Consider the following 22,852-nt stretch of genomic DNA (forward strand, 5'->3'; position numbering starts at 1 on the left):
GAAAATTTACCAGACCAGGAACAAATTTATTTGCGTACCTTTACAAAGAAAACTGATAAAAAACCTAATTATCATATCTGTTATGGCTGAACATCCAGGAATCACAAGATTTTACATTAACAATATACATCCTAAATAATAAAAAAATGCACATTTTATGAATATGCATTTCCTCTTCATAAATTACAGTATAACACACCAGGTTTCAGAACACACCACTCATTATCAATCCGTCCTCAGCAATATCAATTTTTTTGTGGGATAACAGCAATTTCTTACTTCACAGGGACATTGTAATGATGAATATATTAAAGATTATGAGGTGCTCAGATACTATGCTGATAGGAGTCAGTTAAATAGATAAGATAAATCCCAGAGCAGGTCATGTCCCACATAGCACCTGAACCTCTCATACATCTCAGGTGTATGGGTGAGGAACCGGTGGCTCTTTGAGATATGTTGTCCACACAGATTCTACTCTTGGTGCATATGCACCCCATGTAGGCAAGACCAGATTCTTTTCAAATAACAGCGTCCAGTAGGGCCATGCCTGTACCCTGAATTACCTCTCATCCCACAAAGCCGAGGGCATAAAGTGGAGTGGCCTCAAGTGCCTCAGTTCCTTTGCCAATTAAAATCCCATAAGAGCAGTCTCTGATTAGCAGGGATGGAAGGCAGGTTGCGGAATTTGCATGTACATCTCAAAATCCCATAGTTACTGCAGGGTATGTAACTGCTCTTTCTTCTTCGAGTTATTGTTCACACAGATTCCACTATTTGTGACTAACAAGCAGTTGCCTATTTGCTTGGAGATGTGTAAGAGGATGTGAGTTGTCCCTTCACCAGTTCAAACACAACAAATGGCCCTGGTAACCCTCAAGGATTCTTCCCACTACTTTCTGCAAAACTCACATTGTGCCACCATGGGGATTAGGGGCTATGCCCAGGGAAGGAAATTTTGCTATGTTCTTCTGAGGAAGAGGAAAATGAATACACATCTTCCAGTAGTGGGGCAGTTCTGTCAGGCATGCCCTGCCTGGTCTTGCAATCTGCACTGAAGGGTGGTTTGGCAATAACATCCTGTAGCCTCTCGATGACAAGCGAGTCCAGTGCCGATCCCTCAGAAAGGTCTCTACACCAAAACGGAAACCCCCTGGATGACCAAAATTAGGGTCTTAGGTTTAGAGAAGTGAGCCTTACGGGAGGCTGTTTGCCTCCTTTTTGAAGAGAGGTATTTGTGCCTGTTCTCATCTTTGGAACGATGCTCCTTCTGGTGGACTACATCAGTTTGGTGCCCCAGCTTCCACGTTAACTCCACCCACAGGGCCACACAATAATTTCATATAATTTTGCCCCCCAGCCTCACATGTGCCCTTTTCCTCCCAGCTCAACTATATTCCTCCTGCAACTTTGGAGGTACCGTACCCCTTACCAGGCCTGGGGGGAGGGAAGCTCCCCAGGGATTTTTATCCCCTCTCTCATTGGCCTGGGGGTGGTAGGGGCATGTAGCTCACAGGTCCTTCATGCCTGCCCACTCTGCTATACCTGGGGGGGAAAGGCAACTCCAAGGGACTGGTCTTCTCCTGATTCCCAGACCTGGGGTTATAATATTAGAGAGAAGGAGAGGGACAGGGATGATACAGGGGAACGGATATATTTTTTCACAGGAGGGGAGGCGTAGAGAGCTGCCCACTGCTACTGGGTTCTTTCTGCTCTCACCTCCTCTTTCCTTTCTTGCAGAATGGCACCTGCTGCTTCTTCTTCCCCCTCCTGAGGGAATGGGAAGAGAACTCTGTCTGTCTACTGCTGTAGCTGTGATTGGCTGCTCTTTCCCAAAAGGTGAGGAAGTGGGGAAGACAGCCTGAGAGTTTTTCTTCCTGAGTAATCTGAAAACTGAATTAAAGCTGGAGCTTCTCACATAATTGTGAGACTAGCTCCAGCAGGAGCCAAAAATGTGTTACTCTGAAATTAGGCAACATTGGAATTATATTTACTTGCCTCTAAATTTGACGTGTGCGTGTGTGTGGGTGTGTATTTGTGCCAGATGAATGGGCAAGTAGAATTTAGTAAGGCTGCTCTAACTTGCTACTTCAGGAACAGACAATAAAATAGCTGAGCTGCTAAAAACTGGCAGGACAATGATATAAAAGTACTAGAAAACCATAAAGGAGGTATGGGAGTAACAGGAGGTACCAGATGACTGTCTAAAAATAATAATTGTACCAATTGTGAAGAAAGGAGATCCTACTGATACAACAACAATAGAGGTATAAGCTTATGGTTGGGATCCGGAAAAATCATGATGAAAGTAATTGTCAACAGATTAAAGACAATTTTAGAGGAAGAAGTAAGTGAGAAACAGTACCGTTTCAGACCTGGCCTTAGTTGATGAAAAAAAGCAAAAATGGAAATTTAAGATGTTTGCTGTTTTCATTGACTTTACAAAGGCATTTGATTCAGTTTGAAAGAAAGCATTATGGAAAACAGCACAATCATATGGAGTTCCAGATAAAAGAATTGCAGTTATAAAAGCTAGGTACAAAGATTCCTGCAATGCCATAAGAATTGGTGGGAATTAAAGCAACTGGTTCAAGTCAAAGTTTGGTGCAAGACAAGAGGGCACGGAATCACTTTTCATCATGTTATTAAAATGGACATTAAGAGCATTAGACAAGTCGGACGGTGTGACACTGGATGATCTAGAGCAGTGGTGGGCAAATGGTGGCCCACACGTGGCCCGTCAGGGTAATCCACTGGCAGGCCACAAGACAGTTTGTTTACACTGGCCGCCCGCAGCTCCCAGTGGCTGCGGTTTGCCGTTCCTGGCCAATGGGAGCTGTGGGAAGCGGCGTCCCGCACATCCCTGCAGCCTGCGCTCCTTCCCGCAGCTCCCATTGGCCGGAAACAGTGAACTGCGGCCACTGGGAGCTGCGGGCAGCCATGCCTGCGGACAGTCAATGTAAACAAATGGTCTCGTGGCCTGCCAGTGGATTACCCTGACGGGCCACATGCCCACTGCTGATCTAGAGTTAAGCTCCTTAGCTTGTGCAGATGACATTGCAGAACTGACAGACATGTTTGCATTGATGATGATACTCTTCACACTATTGAAAAATTGGTGTAGTCAACTTCAGCTTACTATAAATGCCAAAATGACTAAGTGGTTGCATCTTGGGAAAGGGACAATAGATAAAGCGCAACAGCTAAGTCATATAACAAGTAGATTCTTGTGAGTACCTAGGACACTTGATCAGTGAGGACAGTTCCATCAAGGATGAGGTTACAAGGAAATGTGCTTTAGCTAGAAGTGCTGCACAGAAATGGGTGAAGTTATGGACTGAAACAAACATTATATATACTAAACTGAAAATTTATCAAACCAGCATACTAACAGTATTACTCTGTGGTCTGGAAGCAGCTGCATTAAATGAAACATCAAAAGGCTGGATGTAGAGGAGATGAAGAGTTCTTTGAAAGACGGTGGATATAAAGTGGAATGATTTTAACACAAATGAAAAGTTAGAAGGAGAGTAGGATGTGAAATCAGGGTACAGGGTTGATTACAGTTGAAAAGATTACAGTGGTGGGGACACTGCAGAACACAAGCAGATAACAGGATGCCAAAGTAAATAATGCAAGCACAGCCAAGGTCAGTTCAACCAAGAGGCCAACCACTGACTAGATGGTGGGACATCATACGCAGGGCCCAGGCTGGGGTTAATGGAAGAACAAGCCATGGACAGGAATGAATGATGACTCTGTACTGTTCCTCAGGTCTGCAAAGATGCTCAGGGATGAAAGAGAAAGAAGCTCTAACTTGTACATATGTAGATTTTCATTACAACAAAAATTTTCTCTGAACATTGATAGAATCTCACTGGTTCCACGAAAAGAATAATTTGATTTATGTTTTAACTCTTTAACATATCAGGAAATTCGTAACTAAATATTCTATGGCACTTTTAATTCTACACTCTTGCTTGTAGTCATACAGTATTTACTCTTCCTCCATTCAGGCCCAGACTGGTCAAGTCAGACAAACCAATATTCAAGTTGGCAGCAAAACTCCCACTGATTTAAAAAGAAACAGGATTAGGCCCTATTTTAGAACATGCCAATATGGTCTTTTGTTGTATCATCACATGACATTGAACAATGTGATATACAATTTTGCCCAAAACTTATATGGGCTATTCAGGTGTAGGAAATAAAAACCCTAACAAAAACAAGTAACAGCAACTAAGGTAAATGTACACACTTATTTACAAAGGTATTAAATTGTCAGATTATATCAATCAACTGACATGCAACTAAATTTACTATCTTATTCCCTGCATAATTCCCTTATTCTTAATCATTAGAATATAAGGTATATAAACTGAGAATCTTAATTTCTCTTTCATTTACAGTTCTTTGCCTAGAGTTTCCTTGGGGAACTTTTAAAGGAGGAAAAGCATTTACTGAATGTGTAAAAATGTCAAATGAAAGATTATCCTAAAATGGCATTTTATGATCAAAGCAACCTGTAAAAGCATCAAACAGATCTCCTAATTTGACATTTAAGAGTCTAGCAACTTGTTAAAATGTCAAAGTATTATACTGGCATTTACTATTTTGTGGATTGATAGGACTGTTAAATCATCAGTTAATGATAAACCTTTACTTGATCTTTTTATTTAATTCATAACAATCTGTAACAACAAGAACTGTACATTAACTCCTGCAGGAGTGAGCTTCCTGAGCCTAGTGTGATTGATTGTTTGAAAAAAAGCAGACACTGAGGGATTGGTTGTTCTCTACCACCTGCTAACTGGATCCAAACAGCTGGCACAGGTCTATTTAAACAGTGACAGCACCAGTCCCCCTTTTTGTCCTGTAGCCAGATTTTGGTTACACCCATCTATTTTGCTTTGATTATAAAGTTACAATAGCAATCATGTGCTGCCAATATTTTAATAACAAAGGGCTCCACATTCTCACCCAGGAAAAATATTGAACACACCAGCCTTTTGGGGTAATCCAGCCCACTCCAAAAGCAAAAGTTTAGTTTTCAGAAGTACTACTGTGATCCCAAGGGATAAATCAAAAAGACATGGCTTACCAGTGTTTAGTAATGGGGCAAAATCACCTCAACTTTCCCTTTCATTTGGTAACAGAATTTTAACAAGGGACTTCTGGGAGCTCCCAAAACTCCTACCTGCCATCAGAACAGTGAGTTTGATGGGAAGGACTGATTTCTTCAATGACTGTGCTCCTTTCTTTGAGAGAGGCCCCAGGGGGCAACTCTTCCATAGTACCACATGTATACTATACTATACATGTAGGAGTCCATTTTATCAACATGCCCTTCAACATTTGAATGAGGCCATTAGGAAGTTTAGGACCTACCTACATGGGGATTTATTCTGAAATAGCTCCTGATTAACTCCCTGTGTGGATGCTGCATTCTGGAATAAGAGTGCCTTATTCTGAATTACTTTAATTTACTGGATTATAATAATCTGAAATAAAGCAGCTCATGAAAGCTTATGCTCAAATAAATTTGTTAGTCTCTAAGGTGCCACAAGTCCTCCTTTTCTTTTTGCGGATACAGACTAACATGGCTGCTACTCTGAAACCTGTAACTTCTCAGTGTAGACAATCCGTTAGTTGGGGGACATAGGTTTCAATATGCTGATGACACCCTTTTTTATATCTCTATCTTGTCTAAACCAGACTGAACCTCTCACCTAGTGTCTGAATGAAACACTGTCTAAAAAAATTAAATAAGATATACATTAAAGTGATATCATGGGGGAAAATAGGCAAACCTCTAAAAGGTTAAAAATGGAATAAATTTTAAGAACATAAGAATGGCCATTCTGAGTCAGACCAATGGTCCATCTGGCTCAGTCCATCTTCCAACAGTGGCCAGTTACAGATGCTTCAGAGAGAGTGAAGAGAACAGGGTAATTTATCAAGAGATCCATCCCCTGGCAGCCAGAGGTTTAGGGACACCCAGAGCATCGGGTTGTGTCCCTGACCATCTTGGCTAATAGCCATAGATTGACCTACCCTCCATAAACTTATATAATTCATTTTTGAACCCTCTTATACTTTTGGCCTTCACAACATCCCCTGGAAATGAGTTCCACAGATTGACTGTATGCTGTGTGAAGAAGTACTTTGTTTTAAACCTACTGCCTATTAATTTCATTGGATGACCCCTAGTTCTTGTGTTATGTGAAGGAGTAAATAATACTTCCTTAAACACTTTCTCCAGACCATTCATGATTTTATAGAGCTGTATCATAAACCCCCCCGCCAGTCATCTCTTTTCCAAGCTGAACAGTTCCAGTCTCCTCATCTGGAAGCTGTTCCATATTCCTAATCATTTTTGTTGCCCTTCACTATACTTTTTCCAATTCAAATATATCTTTTTTGAGATGGGGCCACCGGAACTGCATGTGGCATTCAAAATATGGGCATATATAGTGGAATTATGATATTTTCTGCCTTATTATCTGTTCCTTTCCTAACTGTTTCTAACATTGTTAGTTTTTTGTTTTTTTTTTTACTGCCGCTGTACACTGAGCGGACATTTTCAAAGAACTATCCACAATGCGTCCAAGATCTCTTTTTTGAGTGGTAACAGCTAATTTAGACCCCATCATTTTGTATGTATAGTTGGGATTATGTTTTCCAATGTGCATTACTTTGCATTTATCCCCACTGAATTTCATCCGCCATTTTCTTGCCCAGTCACCCAGTTTTGTGAGATTTCTATAATTCTTTGCAGTCTGCTTTGGGCTTAACTATTTTGAGTAATTTTGTATTGTTGTCCGACTTTGCCACCTCACTGTTTACCCCATTTTCCAGATCATTTATGAACATGTTGAACAGCACAGGTCCCAGTATAGATCCTTGAAGAACCTCAATATTTACCTCTCTCCACTGTGAAAACTGGCCATTTATTCCTACCCTTTGTTTACTATCTTTTAACCAATTACTGATCCCTGAGAGGATCTTCACTCTTATTCTATGAGTCCTTATTTTGCTTAAGAGTCTTTGGTGCAGGACCATGTCAAAGGCTTTCTGAAAGTCCAAGTACACTATATCCACTGGATCACCCTTGTCCACGTTTGTTGTCTCCCTCAAAGAATTCTAATAGATTGGTGAGACATGATTTCCATTTACAAAAGCTATGTTGACTCTTCCCCAACAAATTATGTTCATCTATGTGTCTGAGAATTCTATTCTTTACTATAGCTTATACCAATTTGCCTGATACTAAAGTCAGGTTTACTGGCCTGTAATTGCCATGATTGCCTCTGGAGCTTTTTTTTTTTTTAATAAATCGGCATCACATTAGCTGTCAGTCAGTCATCTGGTACAGAGGCTGATTTAAGCGCTAGGTTACATCCCACAGTTAGTAGCTCTTGGTCTTGGTGACTTTTTACAGTTTAATTTATCAATTTGTTTCAAAATTCCTTCCTGACGTCTCCATCTGGGACAGTTCCTCAGATTTTTTGCCTAAAAAGGATGAGTCAGGTATGGGAATCTCCCTCACATCCTCCTCAGTGAAGAGATTTTTATTTTTAAAAATTTAATGCATAGGGTAGAGGCACTTATAAACTGATCTTATGGAATGTAAGTGGGGTCAATAAGACTAACAAAGAAAAGGATATTCTTCATCACTTAAAATGTATGGGATCTGATATAATTTGCCTCCAAGAGATGTACTTAATAATAATGGTACATACCAAATTGCAGAATGGCCAAGTTGGTGAGGTGTCTGCAGTTTTTCATAAAAAGAAAAAGGGATTAATCAAAAAAGGATTTTCTAGTACAAATGAAGTATGTTATATTAAAGTATGGCTCCCCATGGGGAAAAAATAATACTTTTATGTCATGCCGAGGAGGAGAGAAACCATACAGGGTATCTTATAACCTTGTTGTCTGAGCTTCTATTTAATTCTATGATCTTTTTTCTGGTGTTTAGCTACCACAGTGACAGGCACAGTATGAGCACCTAGATAATTAACTGAAGTATATCTAGCTCCATACACAAGAAGTTATATTGTCGTCGTCTAAATCTCAAATGAAAAAATTATGATGACACACATAAATAAGTGTTCCTTGAAGTTACTGTGCACACTCCAGAAACAGTATAAGTGAGAGTACTTAGTAAACTGGAACCTGACCATAATATGCACAAGAACAAAGATAACTGATAAAAACTGAAGTGAAGAAAAATAAGGAAAATTAATGATTGAAGTTCTAGAGACAAGATGGCTGAGATAATATCTTTTATCTGATCAACTTTTGTGGGTGAGAGAGACAAGCTTCCGAGCTTACACAGAGCTCTTGAGCTTGAAAGCTTGTCTCTCTCACTAACAAAAGTTGGTCCAATCAAATATGTTACCTCATCCAGCTTGTCTCTTTAATATCCTGGGACCAACATGGCTACAACAACGCTGCATTACTGAAGTTCTGTTTATTGTAAGAAAGGGAAAGTGAGAGACCATGATAAAGTCCTTACATTAAATGCAAAGGCTTTGCCCATCAGAAAACTGTCAAAAACTGTCAATTGCAACTGTTACTAACACAACCATCCTAATTCTAAGTTCAGTCAAAAGACTTCCAGAGCAGGAAAACAGAAAAATATAATATTGAAAGAGATACCACAACTTGAGAAGCAATCCCTGACTAGAGGTGAGAGAGATCTAGGATGGGCAGAGGAAGGTTAAGACTAACAGAATTTTTCATAAACAATTTCCCCTTGTTTTAGATTTTCTCTTCCCCATCCTACAACAAACATTAAGATGCCATCTTTATGTTATGCAAATTCAGCAAACATTAAGACTTAGGAAGGATTGTCTTGTGGAGCTGCCCAAAGCATATATTCCATCCCTGTTTTGCTCGAACGTGACTTAGTGAACGAGTTAATTAGATAGACCAAATTTTAAAAATGGAGAGTTTGGGCCCAATAATGACAGGGCACTGTAATCAGCCTTCTCTGTTGAAGAGCTAGCCAGACCTCAGACACAGAGAAAAGAGGCATCATCCCATATGCACTAGATGAATATGTTCCTGAAGGTTAAAAGCCTTCTCTTGCCTGCTTGACACTCTGAAGAGGGCTTGGCTGAGCTAATTAATTTTGAATGAGAAACAGAATAGAAAAAATAGCTGGTGTAATGAAGTTTAACATGATCAGCTCAGCCTAATAAATTTTGGAAGGGGAACCATCCCAAGGAGAGCACTTTAACAGCTAATAATTCTGAACTGAGCGAGGAAGAGTTTATATGTTCAAGTTCTCAAGATTGTGAGCCAAAAATAGAACAGTAAGGGAAATCACATAGACCTCAAGCATCAAGAAATTCAAAGTGCAGAACTGAAGGAACCAAAACACTTACATATTTAAGTTAAGTGACATTTCTATAGAATTCCTTACTAAAGCAAGACTAAACTAGGCACTATAGTTAACTACTGTGGCTAAAGAGAAGACTGATTTTCTCAGAAACCTATCTGCTAACACCACTGTGAGAACTGGACCAAACAAATGAAAGAAGAGAATCTATGCCATGGAAGAGGAACCACCTTAGAGGCTGTCCATGGTCATCTCTTACCAGAGATTGTGGACAGAAAACCCCAATTTTTGCCACAAAATAATTCCTTGATAATTTAAGTCCAGTCATTCCTAACATACTTGGGAGCCCTAAATAGGTGGTTATAAATTATCTGAGATTAAGAGTTAGTTTAGTCTCTTATCACCGAATAGGGGAAGGGATGCCTGCTTAGCCCTCACCAAATAGGAGAAAGGATGCTTAGAAGGGGCAAGAATAGGGCAGCTGTGTGCCAGCTTTAGTCTCCTAGGGAAGAAGAGCTCCTAAAATACACTGTCGCTACAGGCATAGCATTTCCATTGAAAAGAGAAAGCACTAGGCTAGGGCATATTGGAGCTGCTAAGGCAGACTGTTTTCTTAGTAGCAGCAGTGGGACAGAATTTTCTTTAGTGACCGAAGGTCTACTCTACAGCCATCAAAAGGAAGAAGAGAAAGTTCCTTTAGGCAGGAAACAGCATCCACACTGCTTTGGGTTTGGGGAGGAGTAGAAGTTCCCACTCTGCAACAACAGAGAGAGAGAGAAAATGAACCACTGGACAATTTGGTTATGAGAGCACTCACCAGCCAGTGAGAGTCCTTGTAGGCAAAATTAGTCATGAAGACAGTCATACAGGAAGTGTTAGTTGCAACATCAAATCAGAAGTGAACCCAGATGGTCTCTCAGCTGGGATATGTGAGGTAAGGAGGAAAGGACCGCGAGATGAATCTGGAAGAATAGGAAAGGACTCTGTCTGAGTGTGATTCACAGGTGGATCTAACCAGCATGAAGTTCTTTTCTTTGGCAGTACAGACAAGAGGCAGCGCAACAAGTGTTTATGTTAGGAGGAAACCAGCCTGTAACAGCAGAAGTGCAGGAAAGATCACACTGTAAGTGCAGAGGCCCAAAGAGTCTAGAAAACAAAAATGGGACCATGGCAACTGTGATGGCAGCCAGGACTCAAGAGGGACACAAATGGATGAACAGCTCTCAAGTTGTATGAAAAGCTGGATGAGCAGACAGAAAAGCCAGGTAGTGTTTCAGGGAGACTAAACTGAGCCTTAAGAACAACACTTATTACTTCAAGGAGACTGCTTTACTCTGGGCACATGCCAGGTCAGAGAACTCTGAGGGAACTTATGAAGATGGTGGATTTTTCAGCTAGTTCCTTGAAGAATATTTTCTTGTATGACTGGGGACCCTTATCTTTGAGGACCTCTGCAGCAAAAGATTCCACTCACGCCTTTTTCCTGTATCCATACTTCCTATTTTCTTCTTTCTGAATTTCTTGTCTTCTTGTCTCTCTTCTATACAAAAGTTGTAAGAAGAGCTTAGAAAAAGAATTAGAGCAAAGTACTGTGCTCTGAGGTTGCACTTAATTCTTCCAGGACAAAGGAGGCAGAGAAAACTGAGATAGAAATAGGTGGCATGGTGCCTTTACACTGACTTTGAATAACAGTGTTTTATCTACATTCTTTCTAAAACATCCAGCCACAATTCTTAAAGACACTCCTGTAAAGGATGAGGGAGAGGGAGATGTGTAACAAAATAAGAGTTCCTAAAAGCTTAGTTGACTTGCACCTTGTTAATGTATGGGAGGAAACCCACAATATACAAAATGAACTGCTTTAATACAGAATTATTTGGATAAATGTTTTGTGCCCAAATTAACTGCAGAAAAAACAAATAAAAATCTGATGAATGAATATGTCCATACAAACTAGAATATGCCCATGGCCAAGTGGCATCTCTTTTTATAAGGTATTCACAGAGAAGAATTGTTAAAATATAGGAAGAAGCTACAAAGAAATAAGAAAAATAGAGGAATTAACATGCAGTGTGGAATAAACTAACAAACCTGAAGGACAAAATGTAATGGATTAGCATGCTTATCCAATATCCTTACTAAACACAGACACAAAAATTCTGTGATGGGTTCTAATAAAGCTTGAGAGAGTCACAGAAAAGTTAAACAGGGTTTATTGCAAGAATGAAATCAGCAGACAATTTGAGGTGAACATTAAACTGTATTCACCTGGCCAGATTAAAGCACCTGGATAATTTTTTTCTCTCTTGATTCATGGAAAGCCCTTGCTTGGATTGAGTGGGTAATTTAAATACTTGGAAGGAGGAATCTATATCCATATCCAATATAATATATATCTATAGACACATATATGTGCACACTCACATGGGAGACAAAATTGGTATGGCCACACTGCACAGGAGCCCTCTTCACCTTAGCTCTTTACTCTACTTACAAAACCCCAAGCAGAACAAATGTGAGCTAATGGGAAAATTGCAGGCCTCCAGGTGGAAAGAACATAAATGCACTGTTCTACAATGATGAGAGCTCATTGTACCTCACCCATCCTTTAACATCTGTGCCAGAAGTGATATTAGAATAGGATAGGTTTAGTCTTGCATCTAGGTACAAAACAGAACTACTCAACAGGATTAATCTTTTATAGTCCATTCATTTAAGAAATTCTGTTCCTTTGTTTGGGTGTACCAAAATATATATAAATAAATAGTTAAATCCCTAAAATTCAAGTTGCAACTGCTTAAGTTACCTAATAATTACCAGTAAATACCAAAAAATAACGTCAAACAAACCCAGCCTTTGCTGGAGAGAATGTGAACTCACCATACAATCTTTCTAGGCTAGGATGTGTTTGGAAGTACATTTGTTCATACATAAAATTTAAAACATCCTTGAATTCTGCTTTGATAAAGTTAACCTATTATGCTTTGGGAGACAGTCCCGCAGATGTACAAAACAATAAAGAGATATTTATTCAAAATATATATAATAACAAGGAAATTCATCACCACACTATGACTATCCAGAATAAAACTCTACAAATTATGGTCTGGCTAAACATAATGTGAGAAACATCCAAAGTCTTTATGACTTTCAAAATTATACCCAATAAAGTCTCTTTTACTTCAATAGTCAACAATTTATTAGGCAAGTATTATTAAGTATTGGATTTCAGAACTATACCTGTTGCCAAAGAATCAAAACATGATAGGAATAGTGCAGATACAGTTCTCACTTCACAGCTCTTTCTACCATCACACAAGCTGTCAAAAGAGAATCAAAGAAAAAAATCTCTCTCGTGGACCTCTCTCCACCTTTTCCATTTCTCTTCATAGACATAGAAAACTGCCATAAAAATCAGTACATAACTGCCATGGTCATTAAGCTGGCAGCAGTGCAGCAGGCACTCTATGGTGCTTGCAGAAAAAGTATGGACTCCATCTGAACCTCGGCTACTATTGACTTTGCTTCCTTTTTCTGTTTTGCCAGGAGCTGATCCAAAAAAGGTGCACTTATCCTCAAGAGTGGGCATATAGGCATTTCTCAAAGGAGAATTTCTAGTGTTTTGGGAATTCTTCAATGATTTCCCGTGGGAAGTTTTAGATGCACGCCTTCTGAACTATTAGATCACAGTTTCCATACAAGTGTATCAAGATATTAGAAGATAAATGATCCCATGTTTAAAGCATAGATAATTGTAATTTTAACTTTAATTGACAACTAGTTAACTAGATGGCTATTAGTAGCTATGAAGATTTTCCATTCCATTATTCTGAATTGTAACTCTGAATGTAGGTGAGATCTCTGCTTCTTCCACAGTGTTACGATGAATTTATATTCTTCGGGGGGTTTTTTTAAGTTCTAGAGAGAAAAGACCTTTATAATTTGGAAGATTGGTCAACAGACAGACATTTGTAAATTTTAATACATATTCAAATACATTAAATGCGATTACTGTACTTTATCTACTCTTTTGTCATGAACTATAAATAAAAATTAAAAACAAATATAAAATAACAGCCAACATGCGTGATCAAGTCAGAGAAATGGGTAGGTGAAACCTCAAAGATATTTGGCATAAGCAATCTTCCAATTTGTCTCTCTTCAAATATGAACCCATCAATACCTACAAAGAGGCAGTTTATTGGGTATGATCTATAATGGGATTATTACTCATACACCCAAAGCATGACATTTTAATTTATAGCATCATGTAATTCTCAAGGAAGACATGACTTTCATATCCTGACATGTTTCCATTGTAAGGCTAAGCTCATTATTAATATAAATCCACTTAATAACTTCTACAAATTCTACAGAAATTGTTTAATTTTAAAATCCAGTAGGGCATGTTATTTTACCTGTAAATTAAAAGTGTAAACCACAAGGCAACTGATCATATTAAAATAGCATCTCCAAGTCTATGCTGTGTTCATCAACTTCTTATTCAAATTATTGTGACAACCTGATTTGTGCCCCCCAAGTACCAATAAACATATGGCTCCTATGTATTTGACACCTTCAAGCTGTTTCCAAGGACCCCATATATATTATGTGAGAAATACATGCATATATTTTTGTTTTTCTGTATTGTTATGAGAAGAACCAACAGCTGTATTCCTATGGGTCAGCTTTCCCCTGAACCTTGCAAGGATCCTGACCATTGTAAGTAAATAAAGTAATTTCAGCTTATTTCCAGTCCAAAATCTGCTCTATTTTACACACTCCCTTGTGTGTGTGTGCATTATGATACATGATTCAATTACATGATCACATACATGTTTTTTCTGAATAATTTAAGACAGTTTTTTTGTATGCAATTGATAGAGAGATAGATCCCAGAAATCACATATTCAGTTTAAATTTAGGAATGGTTTACATTTGGAGTCACAGATGTCTATCTTGGAACATACAAAATTGTAATGCGGTACGCAACAGTTGTGATATCAAAGTCACAGCATATTTCATTATTAGATGATAACAACGGTGACATTCTGTAGACTCTGATGTGACTGTTCTCTTTCAACATTCCTGAAATTTTGGTTTACCCATTGCATCCTTTGTATAGGTAGAAATTTTAAATTAAGGTTATGCAAGTGGAAGTGAAGTAGTATTTTAAAGCCGGTGGAACGGTGTTTTTCATGTGCTGATATATGTACTTTGTAGTAACATGTGCAATAAACTGACCACCGCCTACATTCCAGAAAGTATTTGTCAGGTAGTAGCCACAGCCAGAGGCAAGATATCTGATGAGACAGAACTCTAGTCTAATCTGGCTTTGGAATTCTTGTCTAGTTGAACATTTTAGAGATCAAACTGCAAAAACGTATTTATGAGTGTAAAAGTACTAAAAATAAAGAGATATGAACACATGAAGCTACAATGGATAGAGTTACAGAATATACCGGGCTCCCACATATAAAATGAGTACTGTAATAGAGAATAAAAGTTGTCAGAGTAGCTTGGATATGGCTAGATTCTTTTGAATGGGGACTATTTTTTTATGATGATTGTACAGCGCCTCAGATAATAGGCCCATGATCCTTGACTGGTGGCCTCTAGGCATTAACATAATGTGAATACCAACAAAACAACAATTTTACATGTGAGTCAGGATGCTCCATAACTACTATAGTCTAGATTAGAACACTGTACTTACCTGATACTAGAAACCAGCACTCAGAAGAACATAATATTCCCTTACATAAAACCCTTCCTGAACAGGTTTCAGAGTGGTAGCCATGTCAGTCTGTATCAGCAAAAACAACAAAGAGTCCTCCCTGCATCTGATGAAGTAGGTTCTAGCCCACGAAAGCTTAAGACCAAATAAATGTGTTAGTCTCTAAGGTGCCACAAGGACTCCTCGTTGTCCTTCCTGAACAATTACCTTGCCAAAATCAATGGAAGAAGCAACAGCTCAGAACCATGATGCCGCACAACAGGCTCAGGGTATAACTACACAGCAGCTGGGAGTGTGCTTCCCAGCGTGCTTAGACAGACGTGCAGTAGCTCTGCTCCAGGTAGCGTGTTAAAAATAGCAGTGTGAGTATTGTGGCATGGACAGCAGCTCAGGCTAGCTGCTCAAGTACAATCCTGCCCAATCCCCTGGGTGGCTTCTGCCACCGCCTGTCCCTCCACAGGCACATTGCTATTTTTAGCGTGCCAGCTCAACTAGCGCTAACATGTCTGCCTACCCATTCTGGGAAGCACCCTCACAGCTACTGTGTAGACAAACCCTTAGCTTGATGAACTGCAATGAAAATCTGTGCTGGGCCTGGATTTGTGGTTCATTAACCTTCTATATATAGCTCTTTTTGGTGCTAGAAGACTGACATCTATATGGTAGCCATTCCTCAATTTACACTATGAATAAACGATTTCTAGGATTATAATCTTACTAACCATTAGGTCAGACCGATGCATATGATCAGCTAAAATTAGAATTTAGAAATCAACTAGTCTTTCCTGCCCACAGCTTCCCCCAACACAGTTTTTCCACCCTCCCCCCACCACTTAGAATAGTACTAATCATTAAATTAAATTGACTCAAACCTTTTAATTCTAGCCAACAGACATCAGTATAAATAAAATAGGGTGGTATAGAGACAGATATAATTACATTTTTACATATATTATTGTGAATGAATACTATTTCTTATTTTAAATGAAAATTCAGTAAAACCTGATTCTAAAAAGACAAATATATAACTATTATTGCTTTATAAACCATTTCTAAACTTTGTAAGTGAAGTTCTGCATTCTGTCTTGCTGTTGCCTAAGAGCCTTCAAAACAATGTGTTTTCTAGCAGTGCAATATCAGAACCATGTTTTCATTCTCAGGTTTAAATGTAATTATACAACAACAGTTTCACTTTTTAAATTCTGTTTCTTTGACGTTACTAAGTGAGAATGCTTGAAAATATATCATGAAGTACTACTATTACAGCAGAAAAAGGCAAACCTTTATATATATATGTACACACACACCTTTTGAGCAAACCTATTGTTTGTTTGATATTATACTGTAAAATGTTTAGTTTCAGAACAAGAAGTACAATCTATTAAAGTTTACAATACAGTAAATAATAAAACCACAAATTAGTTCATGCCTTAGTCTTGGGGTATCTGCAAGAGTTTGCTCTTTCGATGTACATACAAACACATTTTCATGTCCTATTAATATTTAAAATGCCATAAAAGAAAAACTACATTTGCCTGTTCATTGTTAATACTGATAATTTATCTTTAATTCTCAACATTTAGGAAACTGTTAATGTAAAAACATGTAAGAACCCTCTGGGCCCTCATTTATTTTTCTTATTTACAGTTAATGTATGGTGATTTTAATACAAAGATCTTTAGACTTCATAATTTAAATGGTGACATATTACATACCTTAAAAGTGGAAAGACCATACAGTCTTGCAGTGTGAACAGTCTCTTGGGAAATATTTGTAATGTTAGTTATGAAGTCCTCAAGGTATTTACAGGCTTGTTCCAGGTGTGTTGTGTTTATGATGATTTGCACCAGCTACAAAATACCAAAAATCCAGTAAAATGCCCTTGCATCAACAAATATCACCTGATTTTTTTTTAAGAGTTATTGCTTTCAGCCACTGCATTGCTAGTAGATAATTATAGTATTACAGGATACAACTGAATAACTGCCAATTTTAAAGACAGAATGCAAATATTGCTTACAAGTCAGACTACAGTGTACATACAAACAGTCAAAAATTTAAAAACAAAAATTATAACCATCAATTCATTAAAAAGAAATTCCATTTTATATTGTAAGACAGTTACCATTAAAAAAAGATCACCATAGCCAAATTAATAATTCCATACCAGAAAAATCTCTGCATTACATTAAATGTTAAGGTGACAAAGTGAAAGTCAAAAGTTAGAAAATTTCAAAATTAAGATTGCACCCTTGTGTATAAACTATGACCCAGTATTATATGACATACTCTTTTTCTGCTGGACCCAGGTCCTTGTTCAATACCCAAAACAGACAGGGCTTAGTGGATGAAACAGCATTTCAACATTTCTTAAACCATCACTGTACAGGGTGTGGCCCAATGCCTCATTACTGGATGGCAGCCAAACCCTACCCAATATAAAGGATTCTTCTCTCTCTGTATAGTCTTTTCTATGGCCCCTAATCATTTTAGCAACTAAGCACTTCACATACAATAAAGATTTTATCTTCACACCATCCCTGAGTGTTCAGGAAGTAGCCTATTTTACAGATGTACAACTAAGGCACAGAGAGATTATAGACTAGAACCTAGATCTCATGGCCTCAGCCCAGTTCCTTGAACTGCAATATCATTCATCAGCTTTCAGTGGACCCGTGCTGCCACAATAGCACAGTATATAATGCAGGGAATGAGACACCAGACTAAGAGCTCATCTGCACAGTGAGTTAGTGCTCCGCAAGTCAGGATGTGATCTACAGCACACCAGCTTTCTGTGCACTAACTTCCCATGTGGTCACTGACACAGCAGAATGAAAATCCTAGAGTACACCCCACATGGGATATTAGCGAATAGCTAGCCAAAGAACTTTATATTCACCCCCTTGCTTGCTGCACGCTAACTTGCCACGTACACAAGCACTAACTCACTTTCCAAACCTGTCTCATTTTCAGTCCAATACACACACTGAATGAAGCTGCGGTCCTGTGGAAAAAACAGTATGTGATCATGCAATAAAATATTTTATTGCTATGCACACACAAAAGGAGGACACGTGGTGTAGGGACTCTTAACTTTGTTGTTTCTTGAACTGATTGCTTCACTTTGCAGCTGTGTGTGTGTGTGTGTGTATTATTTCCTCTTTTTAAAAATATGAAGAAAGAAATTCCACCATGTTCTTCTATTTGTACACAGCAGAAGAATACTCTGCACTGAATAACGTGCAATGAGGCAGGAGCCCTTAACTCATTCCTTGAACACCTATGTCTTATTGAACAGGACTCTTCCAGTGCAACCCTTCCTTCAATACGCATCCACATATAAACATATATTTCATTAGATCCAACACTCTACAGCTTTGTCATTTTCATATGGCAATATACATCTATACATCATCCTCCTTTTCTATTTCTTGAATTTATATGTAAAAGTGTTTCTTGCGGTTTAAAACCAAACAAATTATTACATTTGTTAACCTGATATAAAGCTTAGTACTACAATATAGCTGGATTTATGAAAACATGTTTAGCAGTAATTGTCCCTTATATAAAAAAAAAATCCTTGCGCTATGTATTTCGTAACTTACCTCTGTTAAACCTATGTGTGGCTTTTTGATGAGATTTTGTAAACAACTACTTAAAGTTCTTGTTAGCAGCAAATTTGTAGATTTTCTAAGCATATCGTCTATTTCTGTTGAACTGAAAAACAAAGTATTGAATACAGTTAAACCTATACTAACATTACAATAGTTTAATTGAAATACATAGCACCTTTACATCTTCACATGCTTAGCATCTTCAACATGGTTTACAAACATTAACTAACCCTCTCTGCTATGGTGGCTCCAAGGTTGTCTTTGACTCTTCCTCATCTCTGCCTGTCAACTTCTTTCTCATGTTTGGACACTTAGTCCATTTAAATGGCACCAACATCTACTGCCCTTTCATTGTTTCAGGCTTTTCCTCCATTCTCCGTTGTTTTCCTCCTGCCCTACTTATTTTCTCCTTTACCAACTCACGTCTGTGCCACAGTTTAATATTCAACATATACCAGAATGATATCCTTTTAATTAGATGAATTTAAAATCCTTACACACAAATTCCAGGATCAAAATTACTCAAACACTCACTGCACTTATGCTATATGAATTTCTGAGCTTGCACCAACAGTGCTTCACAACCACTTAGGGAAAGGCATTGACTGGGTTATTCTAGTATTTTGTGGTATCAGATGTTCAGGCCATGTAATCACATTAACTAGTAACCTGTCAGTCTCCCCATTAAAATGCCATTGGTGGAAGTGAAGAAGTCTAGTGGCTCCTCATTGTCACATAAAGATAATATGTGGTGATCAGAAAGCAAGTGGGAGTCAGGAAACATCTATACATGCTGCAGAAATAATATCTGTCTACTGACTTGGTTAAGTAGTTAAAAAAATTTAACCAGCTTCAGTATAATTAAAGTGACTAATCTGTCCCCTTCTGATACACAGCAAGGACAAAAGTATGCCTTTCACACCCTTTTCAATAGAATCAGATATTAGGACATTAGCCTGCTTCCAATCTGAAGTGACTGGTTGGGAGTTCTGTAACCAGCCAATCACAAGGAAGACCTCTTTCTTTCTACCTTTCTTTCTTTTTTGGGCTTCAGAGGGGTGCCTCCTCCCCAATATCACTGCTGCAATGAACAAAACATTCCCTTTAATTCCAACATTTAACACCACACACACACACACACACAAAGATAATCAAGGCCACTACATGTACTGGAGATTGTAGGGTAGCATAGTAGCTGTTTTTAATGAGGGATTGCATATTTTTGCCAGCAGTTCAACTACTTCATACTTGAGCTCCTCAGCACTCCTAGATTTACACCATTTGGGCCTAGTGACTTGTTGCTTTTTAAATAATCCATTTGTTCCAGTTCTTCTTCTAGGGATTATTATTTGTAATTTATCAGGGAGCAGCTACAAACTGAAGTATTTAGCAGACAAACTGGATTTAAGAACTTCAAGATTTGGATTCAAGCCACAGCCATATTTTGGACATCCCTAATTTACAGGCCAATCACTGCACATTTTAAATGTTAATCACTTTCCTTAATTTTTTTAACCTCTCATAGATCCAATGGATTTTTCCAAGTTATAGATTTTTTTCCATTTTCTATTAACTAACTCATGTTGCTCAGGATTGCACTGCAGATTAAATATTCTCTCTTCCCTCATGAGGTTTTTCAGAAATATGTAAGTCTCAATAATTAGATCTAGGAATTCTTAATAGAATATATAATTTCAAAATGCAAATAATAATTTGAAGGTGATCCATTTCATCCTTTTCTAGCCATACACTCTAAGAGTTATCATAAAAGAGCATAAAAACAAACAATTGCAAAACTTTACATTTGTCTGAAAGATACAAATAGAATTTCAATACCTCTTTATTACACCAAAATCGGTAAAATTAAGTATGAAGGTTTCTAGAATTCAAGTTCAAAAACTACAAATGAATGTTAGCCAGCATCCTCTCCCCAAATCTGAGTATTTCATCTCTAATCAGCCACATAGACTTTGCATCTTTGATTTCGAGCAAATTCTTCCAACTGGCAATAACCTGTGGCTGGCTTTCAAGACAGCTTTAAATACTTATTTTTCAACATATCAAATGTGAATGGGAACAAAATTAACAGTGGTTATATCTCCAGAAAATTGCAGTTTCCATTTTCTGATTAAATTTGTACAACACACTGACACTACTCTTAAGAAATACATCATGCAAAACACTTAAAAGCAAAACTGAGTCTTTAATAAATGAATCGCCCATCGTCCCACATAACAAAATCCTTGAAATCCACATTTTTATATGGTATAAAGAGGTGTTGATACAACAACAATGACATTATACCTATAATTATACCTTGAAATTAAGCCCATTTTTCCTTAGTCTTGGAAGGCTAAAAACCAGAATTGAGGAATGGTAATTCAAGGAAGACTCAGAGTCCCAATTCCACTCATAGTGACCTGTAACTTAACCTGAGCCCTAACTTTTTTAACATACTCATTAATCAGCTAGCAACAGTAGTAGAACAGGTTTCAGAGTAACAGCCGTGTTAGTCTGTATTCTCAAAAAGAAAAGGAGTACTTGTGGCACCTTAGAGACTAACCAATTTATTTGAGCATGAGCTTTCGTGAGCTACAGCTCACTTCATCGGATGCATACCATGGAAACTGCAGCAGACTTTATATATACACAGAGAATATGAAACAATACCTCCTCCCACCCCACTGTCCTGCTGGTAATAGCTTATCTAAAGTGATCATCAGGTTGGGCCATTTCCAGCACAAATCCAGGTTTTCTCACCCTCCACCCCCCCACACACAAATTCACTCTCCTGCTGGTGATAGCCCATCCAAAGTGACAACTCTTTACACAATGTGCATGATAATCAAGTTGGGCTATTTCCTGCACAAATCCAGGTTTTCTCACATCCCCCTCCACCCCCATACACACACAAACTCACTCTCCTGCTGGTAATAGCTCATCCAAACAAAGTCCCCAAACCAGTGCTCCAAAATAAATGAGACACAGATAAAATGCCGGCTTACAGGCTGATGACCTGGCTGCACTGTCACCCACTCAGTACAGTTCCCAAAAGAATTCAGATTTACTACAAACATGCTGCACAATACAATGGATTTAGAGATCAACCTGGGAAAAGATAAGATCCTGCTATTTCACAAAAAGCATACACAGTACTTATAGTAAAAAGAAAAGGAGTACTTGTGGCACCTTAGAGACTAACCAATTTATTTGCGAATGCAGACTAACACGGCTGCTACTCTGAAACCAGTATGTATAGTATAAATATAAATAAACATCTGTACATACAGATATACACACACACCCCACACTTGTGGAACAGAAAGAGAAAACACCTTTGAGAGACACAAGGTGGGAGAGATAATATCTTTTACTGGACCAAATTCTGTTGGTGAAAGAGACAAACTTTTGAAAGATATTACCTCACCCATGTTGTGTCTCTCATATCTGGGACCAACAAGGCTACAACACTGCAAACAGTATTTATCTGACAAATATCCAGGCTGTGTATCTGTTTACAATTTGGCAATGCTTATAAAGATTGGCATGACAAGAAAACAGTTCTGATTTGAATTTACAAAAAATGAGTGTTCCATGATCTGTCTCACAAAACACCCCATTCACCCACCCAATTACCCAGTACCGCTAACTGAATTTCAACACTGATGCACAAATCTGTTATTTTTAGCTCTTGGAGGTTTGTTAACATAGCGGTTAGAAAAGAGTAATTTGTGTGTTTAATGAGTCACTGTTTAGATATGGGGGTCAACAGGCACTCATTAGTACGTGTAAATTATAAACAGTATCAATTAAGAACGTGTGAAAGGAGAGTCATTTACATTTGTTAACAGTGCAAAAGTGGATGACCAGCTGTGAATAGCAAATTTGAGCCTTCAAGACTAATCTACAAATGTTATTTTATGTAATTAAAACCAAGCTGGGCTTTTCTGGGAGGGTAGCAGGCGGGAGAATGGAAGTGTTGAAATATTTTCCATGAAAGGAAGTCATTTTGTAGAGGTTTCTTTTTAGTTTATATTTAATTTCGTTTTATCAGAATCTCTCCCTCTCTAAGTGACTTCAAAGAGAATCTTCAAAGTACGTACAATTTGACATACATTCAAGAATTCTGGTCCAATGTAGGGATGGGAGACC

The 22,852-nt window shown here is 38.1% G+C and overlaps 1 protein-coding gene across 14 annotated transcripts in view; it reads right to left on the reverse strand.

Moving 5' to 3' along the window:
* Positions 1-22,852, reverse strand: part of EXOC6 (exocyst complex component 6) — a 178,918-nt gene that overhangs the window by 64,300 nt on the left and 91,766 nt on the right. For all 14 annotated transcript variants that reach the window (XR_012160030.2, XM_073353878.2, XM_073353873.2 and 11 more), the window contains 2 exons: positions 18,692-18,803; positions 16,802-16,936 (listed from right to left, as the gene is read on the reverse strand). Coding sequence is in view for 13 of the 14 variants with exons in the window: in XM_073353878.2 (XP_073209979.1) it covers positions 16,802-16,936; positions 18,692-18,803 (247 nt within the window). In the remaining variant the exon portion in view is untranslated. The remainder of the gene's footprint in view (positions 1-16,801; positions 16,937-18,691; positions 18,804-22,852) is intronic.

Source organism: Lepidochelys kempii, chromosome 7, assembly GCF_965140285.1.
Source record: "Lepidochelys kempii isolate rLepKem1 chromosome 7, rLepKem1.hap1, whole genome shotgun sequence".
NCBI classification, from domain to species: domain Eukaryota; kingdom Metazoa; phylum Chordata; order Testudines; family Cheloniidae; genus Lepidochelys; species Lepidochelys kempii.